We start from the raw sequence: 26,840 nt of genomic DNA on the forward strand, positions 1-26,840 counted from the left end.
CCTGCTGGGTGGACTGGGAGAGCTTTTGTTTCCGTGAAGGGTAGTGTTTGAATGGTGCAGATTATCTTGCGGGCCCAGTGGCCATGGAACTGCAGGTCAGTGCTGGGCCTCTCCAAGCTTCTGTTTCATCGTCTGTAAATGGGGATAAATCACAACCCCTACCTCATAGCCTTGCTGTGAGGATAACAGCTCAGCACATTATCTGGCATATTAGTGAATATGTGCCTAATTACCGTTGTTGTTGTCCTTATTGTTGTCTGGTCATGCCTCTCCCATATGAGGAGGAAAGAGCACACTGGATTGGCTGAACTGGTTCTGAGGGGAGCAGGGGAGGAGAACGAAGGGCAGCAGCCAACACCCGTGCTGATTCAGGCTTGATGCCTTATGTTAATTCACTGAATCCTCACGACTGCATTTTTCAAAGTGGGGTATGTGCACTGCTGGTGATACCCAAGATCATTTTGGATAGGACCGGACAAACATTTTCAGTTGCCATTTAAATTTATATATTTATTTAATGTGTATTGGGGGCGAGGAACACAAGTAAACATACCCTCCCCCCCCACCCCAGTTTTCTAAATGTTACTACTTAACACAGGGGTTGGCTTTTTCAGGAAAGGGCCAGATTTTCAGATTTGCGGTACCGTTTAACTCTGCTATGGTGGTGTGAATGCAGCCGTAGACAATATGGAAACGCAGGGGGTGGCTTTATTTACAAAACAGGCAGTGGTGAAGTTGGCCCATGGGCTATACGTTTGTTAACCCTTAGCGTAATACAAAAATAGGTTTTTAAATATTAGTCTATTCAAGACAGCATGAGGTTATGGCAGGGAGCGTGAGTGTGACACTTGGATGGGTACCTTCTGCAGAAATGCTTTTCACAAGTGAGTTGCAAGTGAGCAAACAAGCTTAAAGAAGTCAAGGTACCAGAGTTGAGAAGTAGTGGAGCTGATGTTCAAACCAGAGTCTGCCTGATTGCCAGCATCATTTCCCCCACTATTCTTGATGTGCATGAGATCTTTGCTCTGCCATGCCATCTGTCATTGTGTGGCCAACCCCTTGGGGCTGGAAGGAGTTTCATCATCAGCCTCCAATACCTAACCCACCTGGCTCTTTGCCACTGAGGGGCCATCCCATGTTCCTTCTTAGTGGGCGTCCTCTTGAGAGCCATCCGTTGCTCCTCACATGTCACGCATGATGCTGGGAGAGCCAGAGTCACATGTTTCAGTGAGTCGAGCTTCCCAGGTACAGAACTGTAACATGACCCACTACTCTCCCATGGACCTTTGACAACACAACCAAAGCTGCTTTATATGTTGTTTCTGTTACATATGCTCGTTCTTTCGGCCGTTATTCAGGTCAGACTCTCTGATGGTGCTGGGTCAAGGCTTTTCTTGTTTCATGAGGACAAGATTGAGCACTGGGAGAGGAGATGGGAAGGGCATCATTACCTTTGCTCTGCTTGCCCGTTGCCCTGCCTGTGGTTTCTGCATTCCCTTCATCTCTCTGCCTCAGCTTCCCTTGATCTGTGAAACAGAAAAAGAGATTGAGTCTTGAAGCTTGCATGGGAAGGCTTGATGGGATCACATGGGTCACTCTTTTTAAAATGTTCTAAAGCCTTCAGCCATCACTAAAAGTCCAGCAGTCTCATGAAAGCAGCGAAGGGCAGGAAAGAGGCTTTTCTTTTGCCTTTTGCTTCCTGTTGCCTTCAGCCTTTTGCTGTGAGAACACCCACAGTTGAGAGGCCGGGGAAGGCAGCCACGGGTAACCAGGATCCCTATGGGATCAGAGCCATCCAGCGGCTGCCAGGTCTCCACTGGTCGGTGCCTTAAAAATAGAACATTTCCCCTCTTAAACCTGGGAAGGATAGACGGCATTAGTGGGCGTGGCAGCCTGGCCTCCTGTGCGCTGGCCCACGAGGCAGTCAGCTGAGGGCACCTTCCCCTCCAGGTTTTTTTCCGCGCCTGCCAGGCCAGGCTGATAGAAGACAGGTGCTCACTCCTTCCCTGGCCTGTGTTCCCTTCCCGCTGCCCCCAGCCCCTCTCGGCCCTTCTTTCTCCTTTCCCCTCCATGGCAGGTTTCCGTCACCACCACTTTCGTCTCCTGAGCCACAGTCAGGGGAGATGGCCTCATTCTATCTCCCCAAGTGCTGACCCCCTGCACCCTGCTTTTCCTTATGAGTTGTGTGCATGGCACAGCTGGTTGCTGTGGCCCTTGTGGCGCGGCAACACCCCAGCTTGAGTGTGCTGGGGTCTAGCAAGAGAGGAAGGAGAAGCAACGGGTAGTTGTCTCAGAGATACTATTCTTTGGGTTCCCGGCCCTTCTGTTGGGTGACACCCCATCCCCCAAGGACATGGCTGGCCGTGGTGCTCCTCAGACTCACCTGGACAGTCAGAAGCCTTTCTGCTTGTCCTAGATGACACTTCACAAATCCATCCTCTCCTCAGCCAACTTTAGACTGACAGATGCAGCCAGTGTGTGACTTTGCTGTGGCCTAACATCCCCTTCCGCTCAGCGGTGTGGGCTCTGGACAGACAGCAGGCTGCCGCCTGGCAGGTGCCAGCTGCCCCTTGGCATCCCAGTTTGGGCTTCAGCCAAGCAACAGTGAGCAGGTCCCTGGTGGCATCTTTAACTCTTAAAGCCCAGTGTAAGGGCTGTTGAGACAGAGACTGAAAGATTTTCCCCACTGCCACCAAGTGCAGGCTCTTGATTAATGATATCATTAATGGTAAACATTATCATTAGCACATACTATGTAGGGGGCAATGTGCTCAGTGTCTGACCTACATTATATTATTTGATCTCTGTAAGAACCCTATGAGACAGATGGTAGTATTGACCCCATTTTCAGATGAGAAAACTGAGGCTTCATCCTAAGTGCAAACTTGTGGTTACTCAAGATCATTCCTTCCAACCCTAATCAGTGTTCAGAGTGTGAAACTCCCATTCAACATGTAGGATTTAGCGGAGGCTATCAAGTACTGTTGCCCACAGCGGAGGGGTGTGGGGGGAGCAGTGAGTAATGGTTGGGAACCTTGGCTCTAGAGTATTATTACACGCGTGGGTTGGAATCCCAGCCTTGTGGCTTGCTGAGTGTGTGGCCTTGGGAAATTAATTTCTCCAGGCCTTGGTTTCTTTATCTGTAAAATGAGGATAGTTTTACTGCCTACATCATTGGTTTGTTGAGAGGATCAAATGGGATTAGAATGGAAATTCTTAAATCAGTGGTGCCTGGTATTCTAAGCAGTCATTAAATGTTGCCCTCTGCTGTTATTATCAATAACATCATCGTTATCCGAAACCAGAGGCTATTTTTTTTTTTTTTTTTTTTTTTTTTTAGTATTCAGGAAGAGTTTAATGATAAGTGACAAAGACTGTGGGTCGAAGATCTTGTTTCCAGTTGTAGCATAACCAAGGTTGGCTGGTGGAGATGGAGTGACAAAATATCATCTCTTCAGGCTCTGTTTGCTCATTTTTGAAGTAAGAAGGGCAAGCTAGATGCATGCTAGGGTCTAATCCAATTCTAGGACCATTCTGGATTCGCTCTTCCCCTGGCCCACAAGATCCCTCATGATCTGGCTCCTGACAAACTTTCCAACCTCATCGTGTATCCCAACCTCACTCAGCTCCAGCCACGTGGGTCTCTCTTCTGTTTGTTCCAAAACACTAAGCTCCTTCCCAGCTTAGGGCCTTTCCACTAGCAGTTCCCTCCGCAGGGAAGCCCTTTCCCTGCATCATCACCCGGTTGGCTCTTTTTTGTCATTCAAGTCACCAATTAACGTCTTTAGTTAGTCTGTCCCCAACATCTCAAGCTAAGTTATTCCCACACCCCAGCACTAACTCTCCATCAATCACCCTGATTTACTATCACCTATCACCATCTGATATTTTCTTGTCTATTTATTTGCTTATTTGTTCATAGTCTGTCTCCTCTCACTCGGTATAAAACCCCATGAGAGTGAGACATTGTCTTATTGTCTTATCTCCAGTGCCTACATAAGAGCATAGCAGCCACTGAGCTCAGCACATCCAGTGCTGACCATAGGGACAAAAACAGTGCCTTGGATCTAGATGCAGTAGGATTCCTTTCTGAGAGCCACATCATGGAGTAAAGAGCTCGATTAATGCTACATTTCCCCTTTTTTACTCAATTTAGTAGTTTCAGAGTAAACATCAGGGTGACTATGCACAGACCCCCATCACAAGAGGTAAATTTGTACATCCTTTCTCTCCTGCTGACCTACTTCTCAATGACAAACCATGAATCTTCAGTGACATCTTCTCCATTTATATTGCCTGCCTAACAAGCAGAAAATAGCATATCCACCTAAGGAGACCAGCCCCTCACTGCTGTGGACAGCTGTGTAGTTATGGTTCTGCAGATTCTGGGCTTCAGAATCTGAGTGAGGGAGGTTCAAGTCTAGTGGTCAGAGGGCCTAGAGAGTCTGGATGTGGAACTCTACATGGTGTTCTGTGATGGCAAGAAAGGTTTCAGGGGTCCTGCTACATCAGTTAACTGAACATTAACTGAAGATGATTCAATGCTGGTTGCTGCCCTCATGCAAGGGCATTCCTTCTCTCCTAATGGAAGAACAGGGTACCAAACAAGACCACAGAAAACATCTGTCTTGGGTCTCTGACCAGACAGAGAAAGCCACCAGAGGCTATTTTTATAAAAGCCTGACACTGGACAGTTTCTTTTAGAGTTCCTCAGAGTGCCTTCACAGACATTGCTTTATTTGATTTCTACCATGCCTGATCTTCGAGATGAGGAAAAGGGTCAGAGAGGTGATGTATGCCCATGTCATACAACTTCATGGTGACTCCAGGTGCAAATCTTAGGCCTCAGATTCTGAATGGCATCTCTTTCCCTGCCTTTTATTGCCTCAGAGTTTGTTGTGATCAAAAAATAGCTAAACCGTTCCTAGGGCAGATAAGATGGGAGGACGGTTAGGTAGAGGCCGGAAAGGGATCTAGCTGGACAGAGGCAATTGGTTTTCCACTTGAAACACTTCCACCTTTGGAAAGCTGGCGGTGATCTCTATTGGTTGAGAAATCAGTGCACAGCCACCCAGGCCTCAAGGCAGAAAGGAATTGAGGCCACTGGACTGTAATTCGTTCTCAGGATGTCCAGAGTCCCAGGTAGGCGACAAATGGTCCTGAATAAGATGGTTCACGTTACCCAGGCTTGTGTGAAGCTGTACTCCTTTGCTGCTATCCTGATTAGGAATTTTAAGGGGGACTAGGAGATTGCAGATGTAAAAGCCCACAAGGAAACAGTCCTCCCTACCCCACCCCTCCAAGCTGATCTGCAGGCCTCAGCCTGTACTGTGCAAGAGCCCAGACGCAGCCACTTCGGCTGCCTGTGTCTGGCTGAGAACTGGAACAATTTACAGCTGTCTTCGAGCCTCTGTTGACTCAGGCTGAGAGCTGGCAGGTTTATTCCAGGCCAGGCAGGGATTTCATCTCTTCTCCTGCTACCTATTTTACTTGCTTTACTCTCAGTCCCTCTCAGCTTATTTTTTCTTTATGTGTGTCCCCAGAAACCATGAAAAAGAAGATAGGTTCCTGTGTATGTGGTTGGCTAGGGAAGGAAGTTCTGATTGGTGGCGTTCATGTGTAGAGGCCGGGGGATGAATGAGGTCCCCGTCAGTCCTGTTGGTCTTGTGCTTCCCCCTTCAGAGCCCCTGAACTCTAGAAGGTACCAGTGTTCAGCCAGCGGCTCCCCATGGATGTTCCTAGAGTGTGAGGACTTCTTTACCTATTGATTTCTGGTGTCTCTGCTGGTGAAAATGTGGGTTGTATTTGTTGCTTCATTCAGGAAATGTGTATCGAAGCTACAGTAAAGCTGTCAGGCAGGGACTTTATCTGCCTTGTTGAGAGAAGCAGACAGCAAACAGTAAGCAAGCAAACAAAGGGAGGCTTCCAGGTGGAGAGAAGGGCCATGAAGAAGTAAGAGCAAAGGGATAGAGAGTAACAAGGGAAGGGTGGCTATTTTATTTTATTTTTAATTTATTTTTAATTGAAGTATACTTGATTTACAGTGTTGTGTTAATTTCTGCTGTACAGCAAAGTGGCTCAGTTATACATATATATACATTCTTTTTGTAATCTTTTCCATTATGGTTTATCCCAGGATATTGAACATCGTTCCCTGTGCTATACAGTAGGACCTTGTTGTTTATCCATTGTATATATAATAGTTTGTATCTACTCATCCCAAACTCCCAGTCCATCCCTCCCCTGAAGGGTGGCTATTTTAGACACCAGGAGCAGAGGAGGCCTCCCCCAAGAGGTGACATGTGAGGAGAAACCTGAACAAACAGAGGGAGGGTGGCCTGTCAGGAGCTGGCAGAGGAGCCAGCACGTACAAAGTCCCCCGCGGCAGAGGGGATGAACTAGCCGTGTTCAAAGAGTATCAGGAAGGACCCCTGTGACTGGATTGGCAGAGGCCAGAGGGAGCGTGGTCAGGTAGGCTGGACCATGTGAGGCTGTGGTCAGGAGATAGGATGGTGTTGTAAGTGTCATGAGAAGTCCCTGGAGAGTTGTGATCAGGCGAGTGACATGAGCCAATGTATACTTTTAAAAGATGATTCTGGCTGCTGGCAGAGAATAAACTGTAGGGGGCAAAAGGAGAAGCAGTTGAGAGGCCATTGGAGCAGTCCAGGCAAAAGTTGATGGTGGCTTGGACCAAGGTATTAGCAATGCAGATGGTGAGAAGTAGTTGGATTCTAGGTGTAAGTTGTTACTGATGGGACTGGCTAACAGATTGGATATGGGGTATGAAAGACAGCAAGGAATCAAGGATGACTATTGAAATAGGACAGCTTGCTGGTAGAATGTGGTACCCTCCCATCTTGTCCTTTCAGCTAAGTTGAAGGTGGTGTGTGGTACAAGTTAGGACAGTAGTTCCCAAATGTGTTGTTTGTCGCCTTCATTATTTTTTTAACATATACATATGCCACCTGTAATATTATTTACTTACTATTTTTTAAAATCAATTCACTCATTTTAGACTACATTTATTTTAAAAACATATCATGCTTTGTGTGATAAACCAATAAATTTATGATGCTTATTAAAATAAGTGTATAACTATCGCAAATATTTATTTGTGAACTACTTAGAATCATTTCATATACCCCAATGGCACAAGCCAACATTACATTTTGAGGTACATAGCACTGGTGAATCATTATTATCAGATGGGGACTGTGGAATAGATATTACCCATTAATGAATAGTCAGTAATCATTTGTATCTGTCTTTAGTGATAATAGTTTTAATTGCTTGGTGTACAGTGTACAGTACAGTGTTATCCCGTGTGATTCTCACACCTACTGAAGCATAGCCTCTGGGAGGGCACCCAGAATCTGCATTGCAACAAGCATGCCCCTGAGTCTGTGGTCTGCTAGATTTGGGAACTGCTACTGGAGTAGAAAGGGCAGATATCCAGAAAATGTGACCCCAGCCCCAGTCCTTTTCTGACTAATTATGTGCACTTCAGCGGAAGAGCAGGGAATAGAAGAGGATGAGCCCTGGAGTCAGCCCGAGTTAGAATCCTGGTTCCACCACTCACTAACGCCATAATCACATAGAAGTTCCTTAGCCTTGTTTGAGCCAAGGTTTCCTGCCTACAAAATAGGGATGGCGATGATGATGATGATATGATGCAATTAAGTGCTTAGCCCAGAGCAACACTGTGTGCTCAGTAAGTGTTACTACTGCCATCATCATTGTTGGTACCACTTAACATCATGAGCCTGGCTTTTCTCATCATAAAAACTTAACAGATATACTGGAAAAATCAAGAAAGCTATAATTTATTAACTTATTCCATAAACGGTAATGTTTTGTCCTTCATCATACTTATTTGTGTGGAAACACAGCAAGAAGTTATTAGTAAGAATAGTACTAATAGGTACCCCATGAGATTATTGTAAGGTTAACATGAACTTGGGTATGAAGAGTTTTTCATCAGCTGGAAAGTTTGATTCAAATATTATGATGTACTGTAGTTACTACATCCTAATATTGTAGTACTGGTAATGACCATTATTGAATATCAAGTAAGTCTCAGTTGCTGTGCATTTCATTTGACCCTTGCAACACCTAGGTTAGTTATCCCCACCACACAGGTGAGGAAGGTGAAGCTTCTTGCCTAAGATCATATCCAGCCAGAGGTGGCAGAGACAAGATTCTAAGCCAGGTCTGTCTGGCTTTAAAGCTCATTGTTCTTTTTCCAGTACATACCACTTCTGTCTGTGTGACTTCAGTTAATATTAAAGTTCATTCGTATTCCCTGAGTACCTAGCTGGGGAACAGAGTATAGGGCAGTTGGCAGTGGAGTGGGATGGGACACAGGATTGGGGAGCTGATCTGGGATTAAAAGCTGGCTCTGGGTAGTTGCCAAAGTAGAGAACTCACACCTTTCCTGGGCCCACTGGAAGCTTCATGAGGATGGTTTCCCAGGGGCCACAGCCAGGGAGCCCTGGCAACTCTGGGGCTTCACATGCTGAGGAGAAAGGGTGTGAGCCCCTCTGAGTGTGTGAGCCAATTGGAAATCTCTTCTCCAGATGGAATTTTGTATTCAATTCAATGTGGGTGTTTTTCTTCATGGCTTTTAATGATGCTGAAATTGATTAAATTCAGAATGAGCGAGGCAGGTCGAGCTTTAAAGAGCAAATCACATAGGGAAATTGAGTAAATTTCTGTGGTGAGAACATGCCCCGGGAACTGTCCATAAAATGGTGGGCCGCTCTCAGGAACTCCAGACAACCTCCTGTATCCATCCATGTTAAAAGCGCAGCAGTGACTTCCTTTCCGTCTCAGTTCTCTTGTTTTTATTTCCAGCAAATTCCATTACTCCCATAAAACACACTTGAAAGGTGGTTTTTTGATCAAAGGAAAGTTGAATAAGTTTCCTAGGGAAAGTTTTTCAGACTAGGAAAAACTTGTCGAATACCAGCTTTAGCAAAGTGGTATTTCCATCTAATTCATGCTGCGCCTAATTCAGGTAGGTCAGCTCCTCTCCTTTTGAGAAGGAGAGGTCTGAGGTCTGTTAGAATTCCTGGGATGCACATATGGGGTAACTTTGGGCATATCCCAAAGCATCGTTTTTTTCAGACTATATGTCCATCAGTCAACCTATGATATGGAAAGGTCCCTTCTATTCAGAATTGGTGATTTGGCCACTTGTTGCCTAGTTTCTGGGTGTTGTGAATACTAAGGATTTGGAGATAGGCAACAGCAGGTCAGTCATTTTTAGCAGAGGGGCTCCTGGACCTGAAGAGTGGGTAGCACAAAATTCTAGGGGGGAATGCTCTTGTCTTCTAGAGCTTTCTCAATGCTCAGGCCTGTCTGACTGTTTAGATGGCTCAGTTAGTATGACGTGAAAGAAGTAGCCAGCCTGGTTTCATACCACATGCAGCACAGTGATAGTGATGCCTCAGTGGGCAAGCAAAAGATTTCTAAAAGTGTCCAGGAAACCTAAACTTGGTTTTATCTCTTCTATTCCATGTCTTGGCTTGCACAGCTTTTGTTTTTCCCTTCTCTCGGACTGATTCTTGGGGCTGTACTGCTTGGTGGTAATACCTCTTTGTACTGATACAGGAAGGAAGGAAGTGGTTAGATTAAGCCATTCATTTCTTTATTTAACCTCTATATCCTCACAAAAGATGGAATAGCTGAGGACCAGAAGCTTACTTAACTCATCTACTTTCATAGGGTTTACATCAGTTGAAGTTTGAAAGGTAATTTTAACTCTAAGACACTGCCCCTCAGCAACTCTTCCTACCATTCAGTCACCAATTTACCAATCCTTGCATCCAAAATGAAAAATTACACCGAATGAAAAGTTACAGGCTTCCACTTCATTTCTAGCACTATAGGAGACAGTGAAAGACAGAGATATAGTAGTGAATAAAATAAATAAGTAAAGTTATACATGGACCATTGCCTTTATGAATGCATATCTAGTTTGGTAGACAGACATTTTTTGCAGGATCATGCCATTTATTCATTCATTCATGCCATACCACGCAGCTTGTGGGATCTTAGTTCCCCAACCAGTGATTGAACTTGAGCCCTTGGCAGTGAAAGCACGGAGTTCTAAAACCACTGGACTGCCAGGGAATTCCCAGGATTATACTAATAAAGGTAAACCTGTAATTGTGCTGTATACTCTGAAGGAGAGGTTGATGGCATTATATCCAAGTGCATGATAGAGGCATTAATCTAGGTGGAGGGGTCAGAGAAGCTTTTTTGAGGAGATGATACTTGATGGGGGAGACCTGAGAATTCTGAGTTATTTGGGCCAAGGGGCTCCCAGGTGAAATCCACAGTGCAAAGGCTGAGGAGAAATCGTGGTTAGTTGGATACTTGGAGAGGAAGCCAGTGTGGTTGGGATGCTGAGACATGGGGGAGGGACTGAGATGAGGCTGGGGCCAGACCATGCAGGGCTGTGTGGGCCATGTTAAGGTCTTGGGTTATCATCCCAAGAGCTGTGGGGTGTCACTGAGTGTTTAAGCAGAAAGGTGATGTGGTCTGGTTTTGTCAAGGTCATGGGGGCTGCGGGGTGGAGTGCAGCTTGGAGGGAGCCAGAGGAGGTGTGAAGAGACCAGTTAGGAGGGCCTTGCAACCATCCTGGTAGCAGATGACCAGGACCTGGTCCAGGACCAGGGTAGGTGTGGTGAAGGCAGAGAGAACTAGATAAAATTGAGACTCAGTAGGAGGTAAAATTGAGGTGATAATTTGGATATGGGGGGTAAGAAAGAAGGGGAGTGCTGAGGGTTAGGCTCATGATTTTATTGGAGTTCTCACCCTCTACCATCACCTACATACCTCTTTTGTTTTTTTTTCTTTGTTTGTTTTGTTTTTTTTTTAAAGGCCAGGCAGTGTCAGATGAGGTAGTGTGAGGTACTAGAAGCTACAGAACAGGGCATTGAAGGTTATGCTAAAATCCTGTCTGTACCTGGCCTGCCAGCCTCCTTCTTTTAAACAATTTGACTGAACTTTACAGTATGTTGTTGTTTTAAGCCCATTGCAGTAAAACAGTCAGTTCCTGAATTTAACCTGCCTCCTTCCTCTCAGAGTTCATACCCTGGGCATGATAAGCATAAGCCCCAATGGTCTGCCAGGCATCCTCCTCCCACTTCAGCCCTAATATTCTCCAGGTTGGCTGAGAGTCAAACCACCTGTCTCATGTCCTCCTGTTCTCCAGAGAGCTTTGAGAAAATAGGTTTGTGTGACCCTGGCCCTTTCCTTTCTCTAAAAGCAGACAAATAATGCTTCAAAAGTTGACATGACAGTTAAGAGGATGACCCTTTTCTAACTTGGTGTGTCAGCCTGAGTGTTTGGTGCGAGCTCTGTGAACATTCATTATACGACAACTGTTTGGCCTGCCGTGTGCGTAAACCTGGGCAGAGGTGAACTCGGGGGTGAGGCAGGAAGGTAAGCTGGTCCAAGCCTTAACTGCCAGATGGTGGGTGTCAGGCCTGGAAGCCACCGGCCCTGCAACAATTCATCACCAGTCAAATTAAGGGAATAATGCAAACCTAGTAGATATTTAATGAGAGATTATTTCTGGAGATTATAAGGATACAGCAATTGCAAATAAATCCCTGACCTTTTCTGAGCCTGGGCTCAGTAAAAGAGCTGAATCACCTGCTTGAAGGGATTAAGGACAGCCGCTTCCATCTGGCGGGCTGCTCAGACTTTTTCTGTCATTAGCAAACTCTGCTCGGTGGTGATGGTGTTCTAAACCTTTTAGTGGAAACTGGATTTTCCAAGTAGGAGATCTCAATTAACTTAGATTATGTACCTGCTGGACAGAGATCAGGACTAATGATCTGGTTATGGATGCACTGTGGTCCCTATCACATCAGTGGTACTCGGTACATGTTAAATAAGAAAGCAGTTGTTCATCATTAGTAACCTAATCATAACATCAGCAGGAAACTCAGGTTGATGACAGTAGCAGTCAAACCTGCGTACGTGCGTGTGCATGTGTGCGTGTGTGCGTGCGTGCGTGCGTGCGTGTGTGTGGTGGGGGAGTACCAGAGACACAGAGATACAGGGAAGTGCCAGTGCAGGGGGCAGTGTAATAATTTATACCAGTTCCAGTTCAGAGATTTGGAATAATGATAGGTAAACTGTATTTCATGAGTTCCTTATTGGGAACTGTTGTTTGCTATGAATTCCATTTCTTAACACAGTTTTGTTTATAAAACTGCAATAATTATCAGTACGCAACTTGAACACATTAGAGGCTAATAGAGAGTTACCTTGCGCTCTTAGCATTTGACTTTGCAGTATGTGAATTTGTTATATGTATATGGACTTAGACAACTAATATATACTAATAAATACTGTTATATGTGTAATGTGGAAGGCCTTTATGTGTAGCATCTGTGTAAGATTTATTTCAAGAAAAGGCGTTTGCTGGTGTAAAACAAAATGGAGAACTTCTAATGTTGGGAAAACCAAAGAAGGAACATTTTTTCAGAGATTTGGTAGGGGGGGGCGGGGGGTTGCTTTGCCATTTTCCAAAATAAATAATTGTAGTTAATGTAGGTTAGTGGAATTTAGTTTTTTTCTGGATATACTTGGGAGGTTCCATTGTGTTCTCTTCCATTAGCCGTTACTTACCTAGAAAAGAATCCAGCTTCCCGCAGTTCCATGAGAAAAGGTCAAGGACTGATTTGTCTCTACAGGGTTATATCTAGCTTTGTCCATATTTCTTCTGCTAGTTGGACTGGTGGCTTTATGAGCACATATCTTCTGGCCACTGGGGGTCATCACTGTCAGCTGCCAGGTTATTTCCAATTTTTCAAAACTTTTATCCATGTTCACAGGGTAAGGAAGCAAAATGCTCTTTGTCCAGAACAGAAGTTCACCAATGCCTAGAACAAGACCATGTTCACAAACCTACTCTTAAAATTTCCAAATTTGGAATCTGTCTCAGCAGCTCCCCAGAGCACTGTCCACAACTGCAGTTCTTAATCTCCCAGACTTCTTTGACTATCATTCCTATGCAAGGATCCTCTTAAGCACATCTCAAATGAAGAACCAAAAGGTTTCAACTGACTATTGAACCACATTATGGACATTTGGGAACCTCCTTAAGTATAGAAAGTAATTTCCCCTCTAACAAATACTTGCCAGTAGGCTCTGTTCTGACTATTGTATAAAGGAATGAAAATTCTCCCCTACACATGAAAAGGTGCCCAACATCATTAGTCATTAGGGAAATGCAAGTCAAAACCACAGTGAGATACCATTTCACATGCACCAGAATGGCAATAATAAAAAAGACAATAACAAATGTTGGCAAGGATGTAGAGAAATTGGAACCTTCATATGTTGCTGGTGGGAATGTAAAATGGTCCAGTGCTTTATAAAGTGGTTTGGCATTTCCTCAAAAAGTTAAGCATAGAGTTACCATATAACCTAGCACTTCCACTCCTGGGTACATACTGAAGAGAAATGAAAATATACGTCCACACAAAGATTTGTACGCAGGTGTTCCTAGTAGCATTATTCATAATAGGCAAAAAGCAGAAACCAACAGCTGATGAATGGGTAAATGGAATGGGGGTATATCCAAACAATGGAATATTATTTAGTCATAAAAAGGAATGAAGTGTATTAATGCTACAACATAGAGGAATCTGGAAAACATTATACTAAGTGAAAGAAACTAGATACAAAAGACAGTGTATCATATGGTTGCATTTATATGAAATGTCCAGAATAGGCGAGTCTATAGAGACAGAAGGTAGATTTGTGGTTTCTAGGAGCTGAGGGAGTGGGGGAAATAGGGAGTTAACTGCTAATATGTATGAGGTTTTTCATGAGGGATGATGCAAATGTTATGTGGAGAGTGGTGATCTATATATTTGTAAATATACTAGAAATTAATGAATTGTAAGCTTTAAATGAGTAAACCTTACAATATGTGAATTATATCTCAATAAGGTTGTTATTTTTAAAAAATCTTGCCTAGATTCCAACAGATATTTAGACTGTGTATTACAGTTTGTTATAAAATTTGTGAAAAGTCTATGGTATGAGTTGAGTTTCATTTGGAAGAATGATATCGATCTGAGTCAGAAAGCTTGATACAACACAATTTGCAGAGTAAACACTTGGTTCATACTAGAAGAAGCAAGGGATTGAGTTAGTAGGCTCCTCATAGCGTTAAGGGAATAAGAACAATGGTTTGTATAGCAGGTGGTCTCCAGGAAGAAGAACATAGTTTTCCTCCTTTTCTGGTACTTTACTTACTATCCTAGAGGCCAAGTATATTTATTAATAAGTACCACCAAGTGATAAGTACACATGTAAGAGCAAGAGCTGGATTCTCTTTGGGAAGAGAAGTGTGGGGAAATTAGAATTCCTTTTTAATTTGATTTGGGGAATTTTCAGTTATTTTTTTAAAGGATTTTTTTCTTCACTGGACCTACATTCACCCATATATATTAAGAACTGGAGAGATTCCATTTGGGTTAGATCCAAGCTGAGTTCAAGTTCAGCTCAGTTCTCATATTTTACAAGTTTATTTCTTGCCCTGGGATGATGACAAATGTTTATAAATACTCACCTTCCTCCTTTCTGCCATTCCCTTTTCCACTCGGAACACTGGTTTGTAGAATGTCTTGTCCTGATGTCCTAAGGAGGTCAAAGATGAACCCATTCTTAAAGATTACCACCCACATCTAATCATTGGGTAACCAAAGCATGGGGATGAATTTTGGTGGGTTTCCAGCCCTGTTGCCAGGTTGGCAGTTGGTTCTATGCTGTGGAAAAAGTTGCTGCTATTTGTCATTTATTTTCTTAGTGACATTGGGGGGTTTTGGAGCAGATGGAGAACCCTGTCACCACCTGCTGATTTACCACACAGAGGATGGCTCTTCTGCCTTATTGCTTTTTCCTTACATAGCTTCTTTGTCCTTGGCTGTTTTAATTTTCCTCCTGGTCACTTTTCCTTTTTTCTAGTCATCTGAGCAGAATTTTATTCCTCTCTTTAACTCAGAGTCACTTTTTTTTTTTTAATGTTTACTTTTATTTTATTTTTCAGTCACTTTTAAGGCAGTTAAGGTTATACAGGCTCTAGAGCGAGTCTCCCACATATTAACTCTGCAACTTTGGTCAAGATATTTAGCTTTGCCAAATCTCAGTTTCTTCATGTGTAATTTGGGACTCATGATAGTACCAACCTAGAGGACTTGCTAGGATTAAACAAGGTGAGCTCTGTGGAGCACTTACCTGACATTTATTGAGCATTTACTTTATGCTTTTTGAAGGAGACCAACAAGCAGTTAGTCCTACAGCTCCTGATAATAACAAAACAAGTTAAAGTTTGCTTAGTTACTCCTTTAGTAAAGTGCTCATCACTCTGTGCTGCAGTTTCGTCAGCTGTAAATAGAGGATAACCTTGCAGAGAGTTACCATGAAAATTAAATGAGATAGTATGTGCAAAATGGTACTTAGCACTGTACCTGGCATATGGTAAGCTCTCCATGAATGCCAGCAATTTTACATTTTGAATCATTCCTGTACTTTCAGTGGAAAAAATGAAAAGGCTACATGGCCGCACCATGGGACTGAGTCATTCTGGGTTGGTCAAGCACTGTTCCGGGGTTGGTGTGCATGGCTAGCAACTTGACTGCCCCTTTCTTCCTCTTTCAGCTGCACAGTTGGACAGCATTGGCTTCAGCATCATCAGGAAATGCATCCACGCTGTGGAAACCAGAGGTAAAGTAGTTCAACAGATGGCATTGTTCTCAGTGAAGGTTACGCATCTGGTGAGGTGGCAGACCTGCTACCTGCTGGTTCCCAATTTCAAGTGACTCATTAACTCTCCAAATGCCATTGGCGGTGTGTTTCCACAAGTCCTGTTGCTCTGAAGCGCAGGGACTCTCAGCTGATTTAGTCGTCAACCTCTTCGGCTGATCAGAAGATTGTTTTAAATGCATGCATATCAAATACATAGGATTATAAGGAATCCAGTTACTGAAATTCAGTTAAAATACTAAAACCATGGTTGTGATATAATAATGTATGTGTTTCTTTGTTAACACTTTCAGTTACAGCGGTGGGTCTGATAACTAGCATAATTCAGAAATAGTGATAGTTCAGGGTGTCTGTAACAACTGTAACGTGTTCAGAAAATATCTGTGGTTTCTGACCAAGTTGCAGGTACTGCTAATGCTGTGATTTGTTGCTTATATTGCAGTGGAAGGAAATGTTTAATTTCACTTATAGGTTAGTGGAAATAAAGGTGTGGTTGTTTTCCTATGGAAGTTGATAGACACCCTGAATTCTCTAGTGGGCCTCTTGGGGTCTGTAGACCCCAGGTTAGGAACCCTGCCCTGGGCACTGAGTAGGGAGAAGGGGTCAGGCCCCTGTTTTCCTGCCGTGGTGCTGCAGTCAGGCCCTGCCTGTCAAACATTGACCTTTCCTGGGTCCATAGGAACAGCGCTTTGAGGTCAGGGAAGCTGGTTCATCCCCGTGATCTCCATCCCCTCCGCAAAGATCGCCGCAGAGGGGATTCCTCAGTTCCGGCAGTTTCGAGCTTTGAATGCACTGTCTGTTGTACGCAGAGAAAAGCTGATCACTATCTTTCCACTGGATTTGATTTGAACCATTGTCAAAGATGGGAATCTTATTTATTCTACAGCCTCTCAACCCTCCAGCCCTTTTTATTTGTTTGAGGAAGTTCTGTCTTTTAAAACAGAAATATGCCAGTTCAGAAATATAAGCATGTTTATAAAGGCTATGAAGCACTGAGTAGAGGGGAAGAAAAAAAAAAATACCCTTATAAGTTCTATTCCTAGGTATCTAGTCAAAAAGTATTCTTTCCAAGGTAATTATTTTAATGTGTGCTAGCATCCTTTTAGATGTTTCTTTATTTCTGCTATACCTTCCTTCAATGAAGAGTTAAGGTAGCTTGCAAAGATATGTAAAATATAGGCAGAGAATGTAAAGTAGTAGGCGAGATTTCTGGGAACTGATCTTGAGGAAATAAGGTCATGGGCCAACTTGAGCCACAAAGATGTTTATACAATGGTGTTAAGGTAAAAAAATCAGAAACTGGCCAAATGTCTCAAAAATTGGTTAAATCAACAGTGTGCTACATGCATGCAGTGAAACACTGAATCACTAAAAATGCAGTGGAAATACATTTATTGAAACCCAAGATTTTCGTTATTATATATTAAGTGAAAAATGCAAGTTATGAAAGAGCCTGCCCACTCTGAACTGGTTCTGGGGATAGTGGGGAGGGGAGAGATCATACCTGCACAGGTTGTCAGTGGGTGTCTCTGCTGTTTTTCACTATCTTCCATGGATTTGTCTGTTTTCCATAACTGCAGTTTCTACTTTTTTTTAAAGTGTGTATTACTAAGGTAATTTTTCAGCAGCCATTTGATTTTTGCTCATCATTTTAAAAGAAAAGAATGAGAAATCAGAGGTACAGGGTTAACAAAGGTAAAGGCATAAAAATGGAGCCAAAAATGAGTTCAAAACAGGAGTCCCCTCCCCTCTACAATGAAGTTCGTGTACATGCTGGAGGTGGGCCGACCACTTTGTCTCTCAGTTTTCAGCCACCACCACCAAGAGGGCCACCTAATCATTTAAAATCCTTCACAGAATCTGTGTGATAAATGCAAACCCATAGCTCAGGAGGATGACTTTTTCTGATATAAAACCAGAAAACATGTGCAATAAACAGTAGAGGAAGAAGAGGGTCACCAGTTGGTCTGGCCTCTTAGCCTCTGCCTCCTCGTCCCCTCCCCCTCTAAAATGAGGATGAACATGATGTATTTTAACAGCTAGAGAAGTTTTCATTTAGCACAAAGAGGAATCAAGGACGGTGTGTGTTAAATGCCATTTTTGCATAAATGCTTGGAAGGAAGTGGGTTGTCTCCCTACTGCAGTACGTGTATGTACACACATATTGGTGGTGACCAGAGGTGAACAGACTTCCCATACTCTCTGAGGTCCGTTAATCATCCAGCAGGAGCTGGGAGTGTGTCAAGCTCCAGGAAAGCACAAGGACAAAAGAAGTAGAGATGTTTCAGAAAGGATAAGCCCTTCAAGCCACCACATGACTGAATAATGGTTCTGCTACTCAGTAACTTGGGGCCCATCCCTTAGGAGACCCAGGGTCTCCTAGCCAGTGAAGCAGGCAGGATGATGTACATGCTTTTTTTTTTTTTTTTTAGCTGCATCGGGTCTTCGTTGCAGCACGCAGACTTCTCTCTAGTTGCAGTGCGTGGGCTTCTCTCTAGTTGTGGCATGTGGGTTCTCTCTCTAGTTGTGGTGCCCAGTCTCCAGGGTGCATGGGCTCTGTAGTTTGCGGCACGTGGACTCTCTTGTTGAGGTGCGTGAGCTCAGTAGTTGTGGCGCGAGGGCTTAGTTGCCCCGCCACATGCGGGATCTTAGTTCCCCTACCAGGGATCGAACCCACATCCCCTGCATTGGAAGGCAGATTCTTTACCACTGGACCACCAAGGAAGTCCTGATGTACATGCTTTTACAATCCATTTGAGCTGTAAAATCCTCTCATTCCAGACCACTTCCTTTTGTTTATCAGTTCCACTTTTGTAGAGGTCTTGTTGAAGACACTGCAGAATCAGCCTTTTCCCAAGTTTTTTCCAGGAAATTTTGTTTTGGCCCCAAACTGATGAATGTTTTATTCAATCTGTCCTGTATTGTAGACTGATCTAGGTGCTGGGGATATAATGGTAAAGAAGACAGAATCACTGTACTTAAAGCTTACATGGTAGTTGTGGGGGAAGACAAACAAGAAACCAAATAAGAAAGATGATTTCAGATACTGTTAACTACTATAAAGAAAAGAAAACTGGGTAAGGCAGTGGCCAGTAGTGTTGGTCATTGGGATGCTTTCTATTGAAGAGGTTGCATGTAAGCTGAGACCTGACTGATGAAAAGATCTGGGAGAAGAGTGTTAAGGTAGAGGGAATCTTGTGCAGAGGCTGAGGTTTGGAGGCATGAGCTTTGTATATTGGAGTAACAGGAAGGCCATTGCTGCTGGAGCAGTATGAAGGTGGTTGATAAAGCAGTCAGAGGTGGGCCTGTGCTCAACCATGTAGGGCCTTACAGGCCATGGTAAGTTTTGATTGTGATCCAGATGCAATGGGAACCCATTGGAAGGTTTTTAAGAAAAGAGATGGTTTGAACTGATTGACACTTTGAGAAGCTCATTTTGGGTACTGGGTGGAGAATGCACATCAGGGGAATAAGAGGCAGCAAGAGACCAGTTAGTTGAGAGGTGTCAGATATGATGAGCTTAGGACCAGCAGGAGAAAAGTCATTTCACATCACTTGGTCTGAATGTAAATGATACAGTGATGATCTAATCCTTGCAGTTAAATGAACAAAGTACTGAGGCGGGTTAGTTTTGGTTCTTTGTTTGGTTGTTTGAAGGTAAACCCCTTTTAGTCCATTTGAATGTTTTTTTGGGTTCAAGAAAGGTGATCCTCTTTTTTCTTTATGAAGAATATTTGTACCACAAATGAATGGATTTTCTAATTTCTCAGTTTTGGCTAATAGTATTGTCCAAAATTAAAAATGCCCCAACACCTCAATATTTGCCTTCTCTATGTGAAAGTAATTTGTAAAGTGTTCATCCTTTTCTGTAGTATGAAATTTTTTTTTATCATTTCATTTTTGTCTTTTTAAATTAAAAAACTGGTTAAATATGACATATTTAAAAGTATATATTTCGCATCTTTCAAAAAACTCTTCAGATGCTGCCTTGGCAAGAGAAGTGGGAGGTTTCCTGCCCCTCTGATGACTGAACTAATATGAGGGCTGAAGTGTGTAGCACATCCATGAAATCCTAGACAGTTGTACCAAATCCCACTCCTTCGCTAAGAGCAGAGCTGAGTGACAGGGGACTTTAATTAGAGCAGCTTTTAGAAGGCCCGAGAAAATGAAAAAAGTACATTTGGCTGGGTTGGCCTGACTTGTGTTCTGACGTGCCTCTAATTAAATCATCACTGTTTCTCTTCTCAGGGATCAATGAGCAAGGGCTCTACCGAATCGTGGGGGTCAATTCCAGAGTGCAGAAGCTGCTGAGTATCCTGATGGGTGAGTGCAGTGGCTCTGCCAGGCAGTTCCCAATGGTTGAAGGGGGAGCCTCTTGAGAAGGAATCTGGGTGTCCAAGAGGTAAATCCCAGAAATCAACTGACCCACTCACCAGCGGTCATGGCCACAGGCATTACTGGAAGAGACATTGAGTGGAATTGGACAAAACAAAAAATGGCCGGTCCAAGGCGCCACACCCTCTCTGTGGACTTGGTTGCCACCAGTCCAAGTAGCGCTCCACCACTCATGTGACCACCACACCCTACTCTGTCTTTAATAGCTCATGACTCCCTCTGTCCTCTGGAGACCAGCATTTCATGGGGCACACCCATTGCCCAAGGAAGCTCATCCTTCTAGCCTGAAGAGGACCTCAGATCTCATGTTCCCAGTGACTGAGGAGGTGTCATCCCATGACTCCCAGATAAAATGTGTAGAAGCAGATAAGTCTTCTGATCCTCTTTGCTTCTAGATTTCCACTTAGTCTCTGTCATTTGAGCAGCAGAAGCTCCTTTGCAGCTGGCTGGTATAAATATAAAACCACTATCTCTAAATGTGCAGCATTTGAATCAAAAACCCATGAGCCGATGAGCCAAATTTGCTTAGGCTGCAGATTTCCTGTATTTTTAGATATGAATGCAGATTTCCTGTATTTTTAGATATGAATGCAGACTCAGTGAGTCACGTGGATCTAAATGGCAAACAGATCAGATTTCACAGAACTGTGGCTGTTACTCATCCCCATGGAAGCCTAGCTGTGCACTGTTAAGAGATAGACTGTCGCTCAGGGTCCCCACTCAGTGTTTTGGGCTAGGACACTTCTCTTTGTTAGTATTTGTCATTTTTTTTTTTTTTGCCATCCCAGTTTCTGAAAATAATTTTTATATGTATAGAAATCTCATCTCTCATGTTGATCAGAAAAACTATCTTTTCGAGAGAGCTACTCGCCTCTTGTAAGCAAAAGTCTCATGTATGGTAGTTGCAGTGAGATCGGTTTGTTTAGCCATTCACCCTTTGAAGGACAGCTGGGTTATTTCTAGTCTGGGGGTGAATAATGCTGCTGTAAACACTGTGTACAGGTTTTTGTATGAAGATTAATTTGTTTCTGTGGAATAAATGCCCAAGAGTGCAGTTGCTGCGTTGTACGGTGATATGGTTAATTTTTGAAAAGTTCTAATGTAAGAAAGAATGAAGAGTCTAACAGGTATCAATCCTCAGTCTTTCATTTCCAATCAGAGCTGCAAACATTTGTGGAGTGTCTGCTCTCTGAAGCAGATTGTCAGGTGCTAGAGATGAAACTTTAGAAAGAGTCATTCTTTGTTTGCAGAGTATCCAGGTAGGGGGAGTTATGCATGTGTGTGAAAGCTGTAATGTAAAATACGATGCTGGCACCCAGTGGGAGCTGGATCTAGAAGATGGAGTAGTGAAGGAGAGAACAGAAGAATAATTCAGATTCAGGACATGTCATGAACCAAGAGTATTGATCTCACTAGTAGTAGTATTATTTTATAATATTTGAAAGTACTTGAGGCTGGAACAGGAGAGTGAAAGCTGAAAAGCTGAAATGGCCCCTTTGGTTGAGGAACTTGAATATTGTGCTAAGGAGTTTGGGTTTTTTTTTTCTCTGTAGGAAGTAAGATGGTATTAAACTTTCAAAGTAGTGGAGTTGTATGTGTTAGTACTCTTTTTACACAAAAGTGTCAAGAAGACAATTCAGAATAGTCATTTATTTGTTTACATTACTGGTGAGTCCAAGATGGCAGAAGCATGGCAAGGTCTGGTGACTCCACATTTGTTGGAGGCTTTCCCACTCCTTTCTTCTGGCTTCTCATTATTTGTAAGCTCTACTTGTCTTCATATTGACTATATTCTCTGTGGGAAGGTCCCAGATAATCCAGCCTCAGTGGTCCTTGAAGCTTGTATCACTGAAAGGAGAGTGTCTTTCTTGACGGTTTTGACAGAAGGTCCCAGGGCGGATTTTGATTGGTCCACATGGGGGCCATTCACATGATTCATTTCACAGTCTCAGGCCAATCACATGACGTACAGAAGATTGATCCCTATGGCCTGGATCCTGTGCCCGTCTCTGGTGATCCCATGCCACCTCTAGGAGGTTGGTGGTGGTGGGGCGAGTAGGGTGTGTGAGGGGTTAGTCCATAGAACCCTGGGGACTGAGCAGGATTATTAATAGAATGATGGAGGAGTGCTTTTCTGAAATAATGCTACTGGGTGATTTTTTTTAAAAAGTATGTCCAACATAAGTGTAACTCTATCAGATGCTAGTTTTAGGAGGATAATTCTGGCAGCAATGTGGAGCACACATCTGATCATGGAATCACATGGAGGAAGAAGACAGTTGGGATAGATTAGGCAGAGCATACCTGATCAATGGCTGAACCAGATAGCTGCTCTGAGGTAGGAAAAAAGGACAGGCTCAAAATGACTGGAGAAAGAGAATCAATGGGACTTTGTAACCAACTAGATACAGGGGAGTCGAAGGGGCAGAGAGATTTCAGAGGCAGCAGATGATTATGTAAGGTGACACTAATGAAAAGAAATACGACATTTTAGATGGGTTTGCTAATTTAAAAAAGAACCATCTTAGCTCATTTGTGCTAAGCAAAGAGTGGTATGAAAAGATCTTGTTTTTATCACTTCCCTTAGTGACCTTTGAACAAGATATTTGTCCTGTTCTCTTCCTCAGTTTTCCTAGGGACAGACAAAATAATCATGACCATCTGAGAAATGTCATGAGAAATAAAAACCAGCAGCTAAAAAGTCACAAGGCCAGCTGTCTCTGCCAGGAGGACATTACAGATAGACTGGATCCCAAACTGAGGTTCAACCAGGGCTGAGAGATGACCACAGTGCAAGATCTAATCAAAAGTGTTGAGAATGGTATCTGGGATTCTTACTATCAACTAAGTTAAACATGAGATAGTTAAACATGAGATCTTAATTGAGGGAACAATTAAGTTAAACATGAGATAGTTAAACATGAGATCTTAATTGAGGGATCAATTAAGTTAAACATGAGATCTTGGAATTGAGGGATCACCCATTAGGCCAGAGAAACTCCAGACTTGAAGGCAGAGCCCTGTCTCCCTTCCCCTTTGTGAACATGCTCTCATCTTCATCAGTTCTTGGTACTTGTACTATACTGGGTTAGCCAAGAGTGTAAAAAAATATGACTCCTATACTCCAAAGCCTCTCCTTGACATGGCTGGGCTGAGTGTGAACCATTCATTCCCTGTTCTGGGTTCTATATTCACTGGATGCTCTATTATGTACCAGGTACTAAGATTTGGATTATTGGTCAGTCTCTCAGAAATGAAATAGTGCATTTTTATTACTGAAAATATGAGTTAGAATTAAGTAAAACCAGAGGCTTCCTTTGATCACTTGGAGTTGGCTTTGTGTACTCTTTTTTTTTTTTTTTTTCACACACACACACTGTATTTTATTTTTACAAGAGATAAATAGACTGACACCAAGCATTGTACATGGATGACCACAACAAAAGCAACAATGATTGCAATTACCAAACATGAAACACATTCATACTATGTCATAATATTGACATTCAGTCCAGTAATCCTCCACTGTAACAGCTCCTTTACTTTGCAGTGAAAATTGATTTCTATGTTCTTTGCCTCTGAGTCCTTGTGGGATTTTTTTTTTTTTAATTCAGACAGAAAGTCACAAAAATTATACTCATCCTCATCAGTTCACTCAGTCCCATGTAATTAATTTTTTATTTTCATCTTGATCTTTTGTTAGCACTTTTATGAGTTCATCAGTTTTTCATTAGAGTTCTGAAAATGCTTATTCATTCAGTTTAGCAGTACAGTCAGTTACCAGAAACCTGTACTTGTCAGAGTCTTTTCCATGAATTTCTTGAAGATGAAACCCTTTTATAGGAACATATTTGCAAAAGCATCAGAGTACACCCAGAACTGTCTGTAAATGACAAAAGACTTAAAAATGACCACAGTTAAAGATTTGACGAAAGTTCATAATAATGCAGTTGACAAGAAAATTAGTTATTTCTGAGATATACATTTTAAAGTAATAACTAGGATTATGACTTATAGCATTACACCAGAACATATAAGATTTTTAGAAATTTCATGTAATGTCTGAAACATTTATATTAACATATTTCCATACAAATAACCCAATGAAAGTTTAGTATTAGTTGTTTTGTTTGTTTGTTTTTTTATACTGCAGGTTCTTATTAGGCATCAATTTTATACACATCAGTGTATACATGTCAATCCCAATCGCCCAATAGCGCACACCACCATCCCCACCCCACCGCAGTTTTCCCCCCTTGGTATCCATATGTCCGTTCTCTACATCTGTGTCTCAACTTCTGCCCTGCAAACCGGCTCATCTGTACCATTTTTCTAGGTTCCACATACATGCGTTAATATACGATATTTGTTTTTCTCTTTCTGACTTACTTCACTCTGTATGACAGTCTTTAGATCCATCCACGTCTCAACAAATGACTCAATTTCGTTCCTTTTTATGGCTGAGTAATATTCCATTGTATATATGTACCACAACTTCTTTATCCATTCGTCCGTTGATGGGCATTTAGGTTGCTTCCATGACCTGGCTATTGTAAATAGTGCTACAATGAACATTCGGGTGCATGTGTCTTTTTGAATTACTGTTTTCTCTGGGTATATGCCCAGTAGTGGGATTGCTGGGTCATATGGTAATTCTATTTTTAGTTTTTTAAGGACCCTCCATACTGTTCTCCATAGTGGCTGTATCAATTTACATTCCCACCAACAGTGCAAGAGGGTTCCCTTTTCTCCACACCCTCTCCAGCATTTGTTGTTTGTACATTTTCTGATGATGCCCATTCTAACTGGTGTGAGGTGATACCTCATTGTAGTTTTGATTTGCATTTCTCTAATAATTAGTGATGTTGAGCATCTCTTCATGTGCTTCTGGGCCATCTGTATGTCTTCTTTGGAGAAATGTCTATTTAGGTCTTCTGCCCATTTTTGGATTGGGGTGTTTGTTTCTTTAATATTGAGCTGAACGAGCTGTTTATATATTTTGGAGATTAATCCTTTGTCCGTTGATTCGTTTGCAAATATTTTCTCCCATTCTGAGGGTTGTCTCTTCGTCTTGTTTATGGTTTCCTTTGCTGTGCAAAAGCTTTGAAGTTTCATTAGGTCCCATTTGTTTATTTTTGTTTTTATTTCCATTACTCTAGGAGGTGGATCAAAAAAGATCTTGCTGTGATTTATGTCAAAGAGTGTTCTTCCTATGTTTTCCTCTAAGAGTTTTATAGTGTCCAGTCTTACATTTAGGTCTCTAATCCATTTTGAGTTTATTTTTGTGTATGGTGTTAGGGAGTATTCTAATTTCATTCTTTTACATGTAGCTGTCCAGTTTTCCCAGCACCACTTATTGAAGAGACTGTCTTTTCTCCATTGTATATCTTTGCCTCCTTTGTCATAGATTAGTTGACCATAGGTGCGTGGGTTTATCTCTGGGCTTTCTATCTTGTTCCATTGATCTATGTTTCTGTTTTTGTGCCAGTACCATATTGTCTTGATTACTGTAGCTTTGTAGTATAGTCTGAAGTCAGGGAGTCTGATTCCTCCAGCTCCGTTTTTTTCCCTCAAGACTGCTTTGGCTATTCGGGGTCTTTTGTGTCTCCATACAAATTTTAAGATGATTTGTTCTAGCTCCGTAAAAAATGCCATTGGTAATTTGATAGGGATTGCATTGAATCTGTAGATTGCTTTGGGTAGTATAGTCATGTTCACAATGTTGATTCTTCCAATCCAAGAACATGGTATATCTCTCCATCTGTTGGTATCATCTTTAATTTCTTTCATCAGTGTCTTATAGTTTTCTGCATACAGGTCTTTTGTCTCCCTAGGTAGGTTTATTCCTAGGTATTTTATTCTTTTTGTTGCAATGGTAAATGGGAGTGTTTCCATAATTTCTCTTTCAGATTTTTCATCATTAGTGTATAGGAATGCAAGAGATTTCTGTGCATTAATTTTGTATCCTGCAACTTTACCATATTCATTAATTAGCTCTCGCAGTTTTCTGGTGGCAGTTTTAGGATTCTCTATGTATAGTATCATGTCATCTGCAAACAGTGACAGTTTTACTTCTTCTTTTCCAATTTGTATTCCTTTTATTTCTTTTTCTTCTCTGATTGCCGTGGCTAGGACTTCCAGAACTATGTTGAATAATAGTAGTAAGAGTGGACATCCTTGTCTTCTTCCTGATCTTAGAGGAAATGCTTTCAGTTTTTCACCATTGAGAATGATGTTTGCTGTGGGTTTGTCATATATGGCCTTTATTATGTTGAGGTAGGTTCCCTCTATGCCCACTTTCTGGAGAGTTTTTATCATAAATGGGTGTTGAATTTTGTCAAAAGCTTTTTCTGCATCTATTGAGATGATCATATGGTTTTTATTCTTCAATTTGTTAATATGGTGTATCACATTGATTGATTTGCATATATTGAAGAATCCTTGCATCCCTGGGATAAATCCCACTTGATCGTGGTGTATGATCCTTTTAATGTGTTGTTGGATTCTGTTTGCTAGTATTTTGTTGAGGATTTTTGCATCTATATTCATCAGTGATATTGGTCTGTAATTTTCTTTTTTTGTAGTGTCTTTGTCTGGTTTTGGTATCAGGGTGATGGTGGCCTCATAAAATGAGTTTGGGAGTGTTCCTT

At 42.3% G+C, this 26,840-nt stretch overlaps 1 protein-coding gene across 6 annotated transcripts in view; it reads left to right on the forward strand.

Moving 5' to 3' along the window:
* ARHGAP26 (Rho GTPase activating protein 26) overlaps nt 1–26,840 on the forward strand; it is a 496,856-nt gene that overhangs the window by 280,023 nt on the left and 189,993 nt on the right. For all 6 annotated transcript variants that reach the window (XM_061189774.1, XM_061189777.1, XM_061189778.1 and 3 more), the window contains exons 13-14: nt 15,691–15,756; nt 20,044–20,118. In XM_061189774.1, coding sequence (XP_061045757.1) covers nt 15,691–15,756; nt 20,044–20,118 — 141 coding nt within the window. The remainder of the gene's footprint in view (nt 1–15,690; nt 15,757–20,043; nt 20,119–26,840) is intronic.

Source organism: Eubalaena glacialis, chromosome 4 (genome assembly GCF_028564815.1).
Source record: "Eubalaena glacialis isolate mEubGla1 chromosome 4, mEubGla1.1.hap2.+ XY, whole genome shotgun sequence".
NCBI lineage: Eukaryota > Metazoa > Chordata > Mammalia > Artiodactyla > Balaenidae > Eubalaena > Eubalaena glacialis.